Source organism: Apostichopus japonicus, chromosome 14 (assembly GCF_037975245.1).
Source record: "Apostichopus japonicus isolate 1M-3 chromosome 14, ASM3797524v1, whole genome shotgun sequence".
Classification (NCBI taxonomy): Eukaryota; Metazoa; Echinodermata; class Holothuroidea; order Aspidochirotida; family Stichopodidae; genus Apostichopus; species Apostichopus japonicus.
In genome coordinates, this window is record NC_092574.1 from 26,186,984 (window position 1) to 26,201,400 (window position 14,417).

The window sequence follows — 14,417 nt, forward strand, 5'->3', positions numbered from 1 at the left end:
CAAGAAGCTCTTATCATTTGCAAGCGACACTCAGTCTCTGACATACTATGCGTCATTTAAAAACTGTAATCTTTACGTAAGCAGTGATTGGAACCAGAATTCTCCCTTAAAAGCTAGACAAATTTAGTTTGCGTCATCATGTTTTATTAAAAATTTCAGCTGTATTCCTTTAAATTACAAATTTCACATGACCTGGGGCTAACGTGCAGGTGAATTAAGACAACTAGCCTCTTCTCATCGCTTAAGCGGGCTCGTATTTAACAACATGTTGCCTACAGCTGTAGTTGTATTACAGGGATTAGAACAAATAGTTAGCGTATTACAGAGAGTTGTGTTTCTTTTAATACTTCGGGGCAGATGGAGAGATTGCACTATACAATTACCAAGGTCAAAATAAAGTCTGATTGAATCAGAGAGGATTGTCATGTTTTTTCAAGGAAGCGAGTGGGAAAAAAAGTGTGAAATCTCCCTTTCTTACTAATTGAAATATAGAAAAATCACCACAGCTAAAAGGATGTTGGCTTGGATATTATCGTTTTGTGTCCTTCGAATGTATGATAAAATGTGTGTTGGTTGGTAAGAATGCACTTGTACAGTGTAAATGAGTGTAGCTTCTCAGTAAGGACTGTCGCCAACTCATCAATAAGATATTAATAAATTATACTTTTGAAATGGAAAATTCTGCTTATTCAAGGTTGGCTTTGCTTTGCTTTGCTTTGCAATTGACTTATCTTGCACTATTAGTGTAAACGTGATACTGCAAAGGTAGTTTTGTAATTGACAAGACCAGACTAGTGTGAATAGGAAAAGTAGAATAGAAAAAACAAATATGTCCTCACAATAACCAAAGGCACTATAGTTATAAAAGGGTAATATTTAAAAGGTTACATCGTTGAAAGTTATGCAAAATAGCTAATCTGCATATTCATTCCTTTGGTAACAAAATTAGAGTTTAATCATGTAGGAAATGTAGGCCTATTTGAGATTTTGTTAGTCGGTTACCCAAAATGAACATAAGCACTTTACAAACACAAAGGTTACTTCAATGAATGCAATCAGAACAAACCAGTCTGGATGTGTTTTTGTTGCAGCCTAATAAAATACAATCACCAATATTCAAGGTCGTTGATAATATCGTGCGAGTGGAGAGTTATCTCTTAAGTGTGAAATTGTGTAAATGGCATGATTAGCTCAGGTTCAGTACAGCTCAAGGAAACAACATAAAGTGAGTTGATGAAGTTACACGTAGGTCAACAAATACAATGTGTTACTTAAACTGACACCCAGGAAAGTGCACCCTCTAAGACATTTATTTAATTCTTCGGAATAAAAGTTTCCTTGTCATTTGATAATGTTATAGTTCTGCTCTAATCAATATTCATAAATAATTTAATACAAGCAAGACTCTGAAAGTGGATTACGTTTCTAGGTAATTTATTAGGAGACCTGGTCTTAAAACCTTCTTTCCAGCTTTGCTTACAAAGGAATGCCCTTTGTGGAAGGCGTAATACGTACAACGCAAGTGATAGAGTTAGGAATTTTCACGTGCCAACTCTATCCACAAACGAATACTATAAGACTTGGGTTCGATAAATCTGTGTGGAACAAAGTACAACGACAAGAAATATTTTGATGAAAGAAAAACCCATATAACTTATGTTGACAGAAGGACTTACTTGTCATTCAAGCTTAAATAAATGATTGCGTTAGCTGTCATATAAATTGATTTATGTCATACTTAAAGAACAGGGTAGTTTCAATGGAATTATTCCCCTGCTTCACAAGATATATAGCAAACTGATCCAGACATAACACTGATATAGTATAGTATACAATAGTATCGTATAGTATAGTGTATATATATATATATATATATATATATATATATATAGTGAACTTCTGAGTGATGTTAATTTATGATTAACAGAGAAGTGGCGTTGAGCATGGTGGTCAAGAGCATGGCTAGTTTACTGTAATCTTATAAGCACACTTAAAGCAAGTGGTGTTTTCGTTCATTTCTTAAAATTTCCAAACATTTTCACCACCCATCAAATTTCTACAAGTAGCTATAGTTCTGTGCCAACATCATGATGTATTTTGTCCTATTCTTAAAGATGGCATTTGCATTTAATTGTCATTTAAAGTAGATGCCAATATAATTCCATATTTGCATTTACAAAGCAGATAAAAACAAGCTAGGATGTGTATCTATACATCAAATGTGCGGTAGGCTAGAGTTAATCAGTGGATGTTTTTCTTGTAACTTATATACGTTTTGTTACCTTAATGCAACAAGCAACTGCTTTAAGTTGATATTTTATTGCCTCTTTCAATGCCAATTCGTATTTTCATTTTGTTAAAGAGATGTATTCGCTGGCAGAATAAATGATTGAATTTTCTGCCGCAACAGAATTGAAATTCATTTCCTATGGCATGTTTTATTGGAAATTTAAATGATGATTTGAAGTTAAGTGTTATGTTTACTATTGTGTACTTTGATAGCTAACGCGGAGTACACGCATTCAATAGGTATATGACGTCAGTAACTCCTGCTTTGAAATTTGTTTGTTATGTAAAGTCATGTACCCAAGGAAGAGGATCAATTTCCATAAAAATTCATGATCATAACGCTTGTTCTTCGGACCATATTTTTACATACTGTACTAACAAAATTTCAAGAAGTATCAGACAAATATAGTGAACAAGCCAATAATTTCGTATTGTGTAACGAACAAAGAGAAATCACTTTACCTACACAAATCGGAAAAAAATGACACAAATTGAGTTATTGAATAGGAAACCTAGGATTTTGGGTGCTTGGAAAGGGAGAGAGAGGTAGAGAGATATGGGAGAGAGGTTAGTGAGAGGAAGGCTTAGGGAGGGGCGGGTGGGGGTGGGAGGGGAAGGGGGTCATTATCAGTACATGAGGGGAATGACAGATTAGTAGCAATGGAGGTTAGTGCAAATTCCATCGAGAAGCTGTTGTATGATCAATGCCTCGACTATCGTTTCAGTCAGACAAATATACCGCTGTGACTAATTCAGTGTAATCGATATAATAGAACAACTTGAAGCAGGTTAGGCAGGCCGAGGAACTTTTCTGTTATTTTATCAGTCCAGTTATCAGTCGTCGTGAGAAACGGATGTAAACCTTCACCTTCGTTTAGTTTCAGTGATGATTCAAATCTTCCTGGAAGGTCCTCCAGAACTATGTCGTTCTGTATGTAGCTATAACTGTTGCATGCGTCAAGAATGATTTCGTTCTGTTATAAACCACACACTACCGACTTGTTTTGGCCCTAATGAGACGGGTCAATCATTGTGACAAATGGACAGCACGTCGCAATAAATAAGTAGAGTATGTAGGATGAAGTAATATATATGAGGTATAGACCAGGGGGAAAAACGTAGAATGATATGCTCCGTTTGGCGTCGAAGTGCTATGTTTTGATCATGACGTCTTGACGTCTGAATGAAAACATTAGATTGGGTATTTTATGAACTAGAAGTCAAAGGTCTAAAATCAACCAATGAACGCATTTCTTATATAGAACTAGAAAAGAACATATTTCAGCTTTACAAAGAAAAAAGAGTTTTTTTTCGTTACTGTTGTTCTAGATTTTTCTTCTAGTCAAAATAACATTTCTTTCCCTTTAAGCTTCTGGCAACATCATTGCATTCAATTTTAACCTTCTAAATCGAGAGAGCGAAGTAGGCTAGGCACTTATCGTATAACCTATTCTAGATCAATTGAATTCACTTCTGTTTCTTAACTGAAGGGCACGTGTCACAGTACGACCTTTTTTTATAACAATTTAATTCTCGTTATACATTTAACCGTTCCCGTTTAACAATATTGAAGGCGTTTTTCATGTAAATGTTGTTAGCAGAATAGAAGGAGACAGCCCAGAGACAGAGACAGAGAGAGATAAATCTTAAAAATACGACTCAAGATTCGAAGTGATGCCAATCTCTGGAAAATTTAATACGTTAACATGAAAGAGTATCTTTCAGTGCGTGAGTATTATTAAATGCTAGATGCATGATGCACGTAAACGAACAAAAAATACCCCACGGGAGCAACTCGATTCCTCTAACCAAGGAGAGAGACAAGTGGCCTAACTTTTTGTTCCCTTTAGAGATACATTTGTTAAATACAAAGGAAACAAAATAATGAATCCTCAGATATAATCCTTTTCACAGGCAGGTTTTAAATATTTTGTTGTTAGGAATTACTCTTAAGTGACAGAGGAGAATATAGCTTGACGTGTTTATGAAATTAGGAGCTAGAGTTACTTGTCTGTTATTCGAGAAAACTGAAACCCCATAATCTCAAAAATGTTATAGGATGCACAATATGTGAGGCTATATATCAGGTACGATATACATGGGTATATATATATATACGATATACATGGGTATATATATATATATATACATGGGTATATATATATATATATATATATATATATATATATATATATATATATATATATATATATATATACTTCTTTACATATTATACATATATTTATACACATATATACAAATTGTTCATGTACTTTTATACACGTTTATGATGGTCAGCGCCAACCAAACATGAATCTATAACTCGATAACTCTTGATTGTCGTTAGTAGTTTATATTCTATTAATCATGCGTGTTTCAGTCGCAAAGTAGAAGATTATAACGTATTCGAATGAAAGCTTTGACAAACACAAACCTAGTACTTTTGACGCAGCTGCTACTAGATCGTAAGAGAGCACATCATCATAAACACATCGGACAAGAAAGTTCCCTTCGATGTCCACGGCAGCCTCTTTCCTGCATGAAGATAAAGAAACACAGAAATACGAAACTTTTTGACGACTGGAACATTAAGATTGAAGAAGTTTATAAAAACATTATTGAAATATAAAGTAGGGGAATATTTACATACTCTTCATCACGCTTACTAAGTTAAATTATATTTTAACTGAACACAAAAATTGATATTTGTTATGCAAAATCAGAATATTTACCAAAAATAGTGTTCGTTTGGGTAGATTATCAATTTTTAATAATTTTCATGTATAATCTACCCTTTGCTATTGTGAAAGGACTGACTAACATTACAATAATGCAACTAAAATTACCATAAAGGAGTATACGCTGTGCTATAAAAAGGGACTTCTTTTACAATTGACGATTCTCATAAACTTAAAAATAATTACTACGTCTGAATATTTCTAAAGTATGTAAGGTAATTCCGGGAGCAGGATAGGGAAAAATAATATAACATTATTTCAAAATACTGAGAATTTATTGGGTTCCTCCAATTACACAGAACATTTATCTAAAACTCTATGTATTTTATTGACTTTTGGTTTATCCTGTGACGAATGCATTAAACCCACATCAGCAAAAGTTTTACATATGTATATAGCAGTTATATGTCCTGTTTTAATTAAAGTTTCTTCCAGTTTTATATATATGCTTGTATCCCTAAACAGAAATCCATGAAAACATATCAATAAGAAATAGAAAATCCAAATATTAAAAACTAAGGAAAACCAAGAAAGGAAATAAGATTCAAATATACTATTTTCGAGGGTTTGCTCTGTCAATGATGTGCAGAGAATCAAGGTATACCCATAGAAATCATGATATAAAAATTGACCCTTTTCTTTTACATTTTCTCTTGGATATACATTATCTATCCTGTTCGTTCTTTTTATCAATTATGCCTTTCGTTTCTGCCGAAGTCATTTGTCTAAAAGCTGCCTCCCGCTGTAGATAACGATGTTATTATCACATAAACTGTCGGAGTAGCTGGTCACGGCTTGGCTTCGGAAAAGCCAGTAATCGGGTTAACGAATCACTTTTGTTGATTTAACTTAACGCACATATTTATTTCATCGTGAATTAAATTTATCAAAGAAAGTGTTTGACCTTCAAGGGAGAGAGGGGGGAGAGGGAGAGAGGCAATTATCTCCAGAGATATACAGATTCATGGCAGGAACAGAAAATAGGTTATAACTTATAAAAAGGGGATGCGGGTGTTTTTTTTTTTGTCTTCTCGCCATGATAGACAATTCGTCTAGAGATACCTTGAATATCTCAAAACATCGGTGAAAAATATTGTTTTGGTGGATATAATTTGCTGAAACAGCAATCAATTCGATTGCTTAGAGTAATATTTTTATTACAGGTAATTGTGGTTTTTGACGAAATGAATCGAGGGTAAGATTTGAAGAAGTTGATTGCGGTTAATAAGACTAGAAGATGACTTTTACTACAATCAGAGAAAAACATCATCAAAGAGAAAATATGTATGAGTAAAAAAGAAATGCAATTACGAATGTTTACAAAATAAAAACTAACATGAATAATTCCTATGCATATATGCAGCTGCGTGAAAGTTTGTTTGTTCAATTGGCAAATAATCGGATCCAAAAATGTCAGGCAGTGTTTGATGTTGTCTTCTTATGCAGCTGTTATTAATTTTAATTTTGCTTGGGTGTTTTTTTTTTAAATATTCCAGATGTATTCACACATCTGCTCGAAATGCGTCATGTATCTCACCTAAAATTACTTCTAACGTGTATAATAAAATTAACCTTTGACACGTCTTCTTCTGATAGCACGAGGGATCATCTGCATCATATCTTATAGTAATTGGTTGCATTCATATAAACGTATCACACTTTCCATTATGCTTTCGTTTTAAAATATGTGTTGAATATACTGTGAGAGTATTAACGTTTTTTTTGTAATCTTGTCGGAAAGGTAAACAGTATGACCTGATAGTATTTCCTAAAATAGAAACGTCATTAAAAAAATATATACAAGTCAATAAAACAAGTTTATACGGCCAAATACATTAAAGACATGTTATATTAAAGGTACGGTTAGTCCTGTATTTGTTAAAAAAAACCTCTGTTAAAATGCAGCAATCTTTATCGAGATTGAAACTCTCTACATTTATTCAACCAAAACAGATGACGATATTATTTCTATGCTCAGGCGTAGCTAATACCAATCAAGTACAACCCTACATGTAAACGTATCTAGATGCTAGCACATGATTGCACTTTATGCAACAACAAAAAAACACAAAAATCAGGTCAGAATAAACAAAGAACCTACAGAATTACGTCACCTTGACGTCATAAGATGAGTATAAGGATTAAAGCAATATTGATGGGAATAATTGTACAAGTTCATTATCACATTATAGCATAGTCTGCATATTTGAAAGCAATCATCATTATTTTCATCTTGCGACTGATTTTCTTGAATATGTGCGAGTATTTACAATTTGTAGATTGCACAAATTTGAAAACTTAGTAAAAACTTTATTTCACATATGGATCAATAAACTGTTTTGTGGTATTAAGCTGTAACGTTTAATTATACAGGCATGTGCTTATGTAATGATACAGTCGGTGTGTTCCCAATTAAAAAACAAAAAACAAACACGCAAAACACAAAACCCCCCGAAAAGTCATGAATGGAGATTTCCTTACGTATTCACTAACGTTGATAATGTTTCCTTTACGAAAACAAATACAAACCAGTTAAAAATAGATGAATCAATACAATTCTGTCCATCAATATGATGGAAAGGTTTTATTTCATAGTATTAACGTCATTCTTTTAGGTATTTATTGATTAAATATTAGCAGAGGAAGAAATACGACAGTTCAAAGTCAATATTGTTTGCAACTATTATATTTGCTTTATAGAAATTTCTGGTACACAATTCGTTCGATTGTGTTTCACTATCAAAACTGTTGTCCCAATTGTAAAAGTAATTTGATTACTTTTGTTTGTTGTGAGTTAATATAAAACAATACTAACATGTTAAGTAGGGCTATGCCTTTTTGCGCGTAGTAAAGTTAAGATGACACGTGTTTTTTTCTTTTTTTCTGCATGCGTAAATTGGAACATTATGCTTGCGCTGATGTTAGCATTTAGTCAAATAAACGGGGTGCGTGTTTTACGCCAATTATTTCATAAGGGGTATAGGGAATGGATCGAAGGCTTGTTTAAGGACATCTGAATGTATTATTTAATGAAAATCAGTGTACTTCATCCCAAATACATGCATAGACAAATTATTATCAAAATATACAAAATATGTTTTACGAAACATTCTATTTTAGTTAATTTATAATTTGTTTTCATTAGACAAGTGAACATCATGTATTCTTTAACTCAGTACTGATGGTACACTAATAGCCAATTATATCCAATCAGGGTACTTAACATTGACTTTAATACTTTCCCCATGTTTACGTTTTTTCGACTCTTACCAGGGAGTGCCCTTATTTGCCGGGGAAGAAAAGGATGCCGCTCATGGTTGGGACTATGTAACCAGGCCTGGATGTGTTATAACATCTCTGATGGCAAGTAAGCGTTTCAAGTTTCCAACTTGAAGATTTCATACTACCAATACCTTAAAGTGCCAATAATGGACTCACCCGTCGGTTTCTTATCGTTTAATGAGCCCAATAAATGGATTAATTATCGATTGATTAGAAAACCGATATGAACTATATACTGAACAATGAATCAGCTTTTACGAGTTTACTTTCTATACTGACCAGTATGAAACTGATTAAATAGGCTATAATTTGTAACTTTATTACCATTGATAGTAACATTATTGGGTTCATATGCTGACCAGCGTATCGGATGACTTAAAATAATACTTTAAAACGTTAATTAACATTGATCATATAGCACTGTAATGGAGCAAAGTATGAAAATATTGGTTGAACCGTGGAGCTGCCATTTAAATCCGTTCTATGACACCCTTTTCACTTTTTTTTGGTCACATTTAATTTTTATTTTTGCACCTGTTATCAAACCGTGTGTTGTCTTTCAAAGTACAATGCAAAGTCCTTGAAATCATTTATGATATTGTATATCTTAATGATCCGCGTTACATACATAACCACTTCACTTTACATACTTGATTATTTAAAAAAAAAAATGAGCTTAGAATCTCCTGAGTGGAAACAATGCAAACTCTAGACAGCCGTTGTCCAAATAAGCGACTCCCAAATCATCACGTTGTGCTTTGTATTAAAAGTAGGTTTGTGATACGTGTAGGGCTGTTTATCGTGGTTTTCTTCCATTCACAACAAACTCTGTAACTCAGTGTCTATATATACATCTATATCTATACATACATCATGTCACAGAGAAAATCGGAGCATGAATCAATTGAAACACACAACTATAGCACGTGCAATATTACTAACGCTTTTATTTTAGTCTGTTAAAAGATCCAGCTGCCCTGGAATTCTCGCTTGGATTAATGTGCAAGTTGATGTGTATGAAATAAGTGGTGCAGAAATGGTATCACTTGTAACAAAACAAAACAAACAAGAAAAGAAGAGTAAGAATAATAAAAAAGATTAGGTCAAGAATAAGAGAGGAATGGGTAGCATCTTGTATGATGAGATGAATTTGCTATAAGATTGGACATTTTATTAAAAAAAATCCCCCGGGGAGGGTAGGAAAAGTATAAATAGATAATGTTTATGTGTGGGTAGTCTGATTGAGCCTATTGGATATAGAATGTACTTAAATATAAAATATCCCTCCAGGCATGAAAATTGAAATGCGTTAACATTAATACCTGTGTTCCGGTGGGAATGAAATACACATATATTTCACCTTTTTGAATATTTAATTCATCTGTAATCAATATCATTGCATTGTATTTTGAATTATTTTAATTGTTTCAATTGAAATAATGATCTCATCAAACCTATCTTTCATGTTTTACCAACAAGTAAAGTCTCATGGTTTTATCTTTGCTGGTATTATATTTAAATGTGAACAAAAAGAATAATATTTTACGAAATGCAGTATTTCTATTCAATTGACTAAGTGATCCGTTTCCTATGTTTCGTAGAGTATAAAATTATCAATACCAGATCGAATCTAGCCAATGGATTTTCTTTTTTGTTGTGTTTAGACGGACCGGATGATTTGGTGAAGAGGTTGTGAATGTCAATGACTAACTAAAAGCCTTGTCCAATCGCCTGTGTTTCCCTAACAGCTAATTTTATTATGGTCGTTGCTACGGTATCAGTAATAGATTAAATACACAAAGGAAGGGAGGGACGAGAAACATCAAACTGTTTATCGTAAGTGAAACAGGTGATATGCGATGACAAAATAACGTAAACGAAAGATGATATCTGTGAAGGTATACTCGATAGACTATATCTGGTTTAGATCAACTGACGAGAGAAATGAACACATTGGTCTAACAAACAGTCGTATGTTTAAAATATGCATCACGTGACGTTGATCTATAGAGTGAACAAAACTCTGATTATCAGTACAGTCGTAAAATAAATAGATAAAAACAGAACAAGGAAATAGAAAATTCGAATGATGTTCGAAAATGTTTCTTATACACCTTATTATATAACTCGGATTCTTACTTTCTGTATACATATCATAATGGGTTTATAATGTGGAATAAATTACGCTTAGGTCTACAGTAACATGTCTATAGCAACATACAAGTGACTTTGAAGAGAAGTTTTATTTGGTATTCTTGTTTTCGATGACAATTTGTACATCTAATTCTGAATTGACGATGTCCGTACAGTGTTATGTATATACTATTATGGATGGTCTTATATAGGATTCGGATAATCCACGGTCAGGATGAAAGGTGTCCGGATAATCCAAGATCAGGATGAACCGTGTCCGGATAATCCAAGATCAGGATGAAAGGTGTCCGGATAATCTATGTATTTCCATCGAACGATACAAGTATAACCTACTAGGCATATGTTTCCGTTTTCTGAACCTACCCTCTGTAAACATTTATATCCTCTCATTTGTAATACTCTCATTCTAGTCAAAAAGTAGGAAATGAAAGAAAAAGTAAAGACAAGAAGAAAAAATAGAAACCTAGATAAAAATCATTATTCTGACTCGGACCACATTCAGTGATATTTTATAAGTCATATGTTTTTAAATGTTAATAACCTGAAGAGGAGGTAGACTAACGTTTTGAATGACGTCACTGTATCAAGTAATCTTGCATGACGTCACTACTACTTACACGCCTATAATGACTATCGCGAGGTTAATCCCCAGAGATTATCCGATCATCCTCTCCCGTAAGCTACTTCAGTTTTGTTAACATTTCCTATTTGGCTCAGTGTTGAAGTTACCTTTATGATTTTGTGGTTTTTCTTCATGTTTAAGTTGGCAATTATTGCTTCTTACATTATTGAATGAAGAACATGAAGATCAGTTTGTGTTTCCCCTCAGGACGATGTAGTCTTTATCACCGATCAACCTTGAAAATTGCTACATTCATTCCAAGTTACCCTGGTAACCGCACGATTTATTAAACGGAAATACTATGTAAGTGATTTTCACGTTGTAATCTGTTTTGTGTTGGTCCTTTTTTCTGGTGATGAAAAAATTCCAGTTATTTTGGTTTGAATGCAAATCACCTACACGTCTAATCAAGAATGCTCAGTTATCTTAAAATATGGAACAAAAAATTAAACAGAAGTTACAATGGTTGGTTGGAGAACAATTGAAAGGCATATTCTAAATATTTTGAATAGCAAAGTATTAATAATCTTTACTCGATATCGATGTTATGAATTTGTTCATTGCACCAATACACAAATACCATAATAAAATTTACATATTATTTCAAACATGTTTGTAAATTATTTTTCAAGCGCATTTAGAAAGTTTTGAAAGAAGAAAGCAACTTGGAAGGTGTGTTTGTGTGTGGGTGCGTGTATGTGTGTGGCTGGGTGGGTTGGTGGGTGGGTGGTGTAATGGTGGGGTGGGGGGGGGGTTGCCAACCTGGACTTTTCTTAAATTTACCTATCTCTTCCTATAACATAAGAATGCGTTATTTGCTGATCATTTTCCAGTAATATGCTTCCGTACGGTTTAATTTGTTATAGCGCCACCATAGTGCCCAATTCGTCAGCAATGTCAATGACGAGTGATTTTTACCCTTCTTCTTCCTCTTCAAAATACTCCAGTTTCTTCCTCATGAGAGTCCAACCTTATTTAACATTCTTCAGATATCAAGGCAACATTTAAAAATTTTAACTTTCATAGAAAGTATGTAAGATAATGAAGATTTCATGTTTCATAATCGATAAATACCAAAAAAAAAGGAAGTCATGCCTTTGCATAGTACTTCTTGATTTCAGATGGGTTTCACCTGCTTATGTAAACTAAATATGTACCGTACATCAACCTAACCTTATTCAATTTCAACAAAGTCGCTTTACAAATGGGTGGTCTTGAAAGCTGTCAAGTGGATAACTCTCTTAGATCTCTCTACGCAGGCACAAATATTAATCATATAATACTTTAAGTATGTCTTTATGGATTCCGTTTTAATAAAAAGAAAAAAAATGTCTTTGTGACATTTTGAAGACTACCATTAAAAAGATACCACAGACTATTGAGTCGAAAATCAGAATAAGCGTCATCATTGATTGCGAAATAGTTATCAGCGGAAAAACAATAAATATCATACAGAAGTCATAAGTACAAATGTCATTCCATGAGGATGTATGAAGGTCTGTAAATGTCGAACGCAAGGGGTGTCGTGTTTGTTTCATTCCACCACGTCAGTATCTCATAAATTATATAAACGGTTAATTGAAACTTACAGGTGAATGCATAGCCTCATGAATGGTAAACTTATAATTTTACGAAACTCATTTAACCGATGTAGATTTATAGAACCTTAACAAAATAGACGAAGATGCTATCACCTTACTACACTCTTGTTTAGGGATGGCATCCTGCTCGAGCTGCACCATTTGAAGCCCCTTCTGGTAGGGGAAGGTTTTTTTTTCAGGGTCGGGGGACTCGATATGATCATGAAAATGGTAACAATTTTAATATGGGCAGCGATAACAAAACTTCACGGGGGCTGGCACCACCCTCCCCAGGGAAAACTGTCAATACAGCTTTACTACATTAATATGACTAACGACTTCACGTTTAAAGCAAAATCTCTCGCTCCGTCATATTTAATGCCTATATATATATATATATATATATATATATATATATATATATATATATATATATATATATATATATATATATATATATATATATATATATATATATATATATATATATATATATATATATATATATATATATATATATATATATATATATATATATATATATATATAGGCATTAAATATGACGGAGCGAGAGATTTTGCTTTAAACGTGAAGTCGTTAGTCATATTAATGTTAGAGCTAATATGAGTAAGGATATGTCTCAGTCACAAGTTTGTTTCTTGCAATATTAGCCTACCGTTGTTTACTACAACCGTCGCTTAAATATATAGCTATATATGTACGTCTATGTACTGTGGTATATAGCCTACTGTAATACACCAACACTGCCTTTGGTGCTGTACTATAACATGAGTCTGGGATTAAGGTCATTGGAAGCCAGTGTAACGAGTAAATTAAATTAAGTTTCAAAGAGGAGTAAAGTTCCAGGAATAAATTCCCGATGTGCGTATGAAACAAAATAAAAAAGAAAGGGTCGTGGAAGAAACACCCAAGGGCAGATCTTTCTTGAATAGGGTAAAGCACAGAGCAAGTGTTTCCAGAACGGATTTGCTAAGCGCTTAGCTGAATGAATAATAAGCATCTTTTTCACTGATTTGGTCTCAGCCTTTGTAGCGTTGATAGCACGGGATGTACAACTTTGGTGTGTGCATATGTAAGTAAATAAATAGATAAATACGTATTAGATATACATACATACATCTCGAAATATATATATGTATACACACACACGCATATATATATATATATATATATGTATACACACACGCATAAATATATATATATATATAGTATATAAGTACCTACAGCCTATGGGCGTCATATCGGATTTCTGCTTGGAGGTAAAGCTATCCTAGGAATGTAGGTTTCATAATATAATTCTCCTTATAAACGTGGGATTTTTTTTCTTTCTTGAAGTCGTGTCGATTTCTCTGTGTAATATTTTTTAACAATGACAGTTTGTACTTCACGGTTAATGGTAAAATATTTAGAGAATGTCTGTCCAGTCATGGTTGGTGAGAATCAAATTTGATCTAGACTGGTGAGACTATATAGAAAACGACTGATTCAAGTCCAACTCGCCAGCATAACAGCTCATGTGCCATGTGTAGTTGTGAGAGAAAGATGGGTGTTGAATACTGGAATATAGTAGGAACTGAAGAAACACAGAGAGAGAGAGCTAGAGATGGGGGAGGGGTGGGGGGCGGCTAGAGGGTGTCTTGAGTGTCGACTAAATCCCTTCCTCACTAAATTTAATTTAATTTAAATAACAATTTACGCGCGATATACAAATATGAAAAGCAACAAAAGGTA

General features: G+C 33.4%; 1 protein-coding gene across 1 annotated transcript in view; it reads right to left on the minus strand.

Annotated features, from left to right (window-relative positions):
• The window catches only part of LOC139979535 (guanylate cyclase soluble subunit beta-1-like), a 91,467-nt gene that overhangs the window by 36,609 nt on the left and 40,441 nt on the right, over positions 1-14,417 (minus strand). The window contains exon 3 of the mRNA XM_071990450.1: positions 4,724-4,824. Coding sequence (XP_071846551.1) covers positions 4,724-4,824 — 101 coding nt within the window. The remainder of the gene's footprint in view (positions 1-4,723; positions 4,825-14,417) is intronic.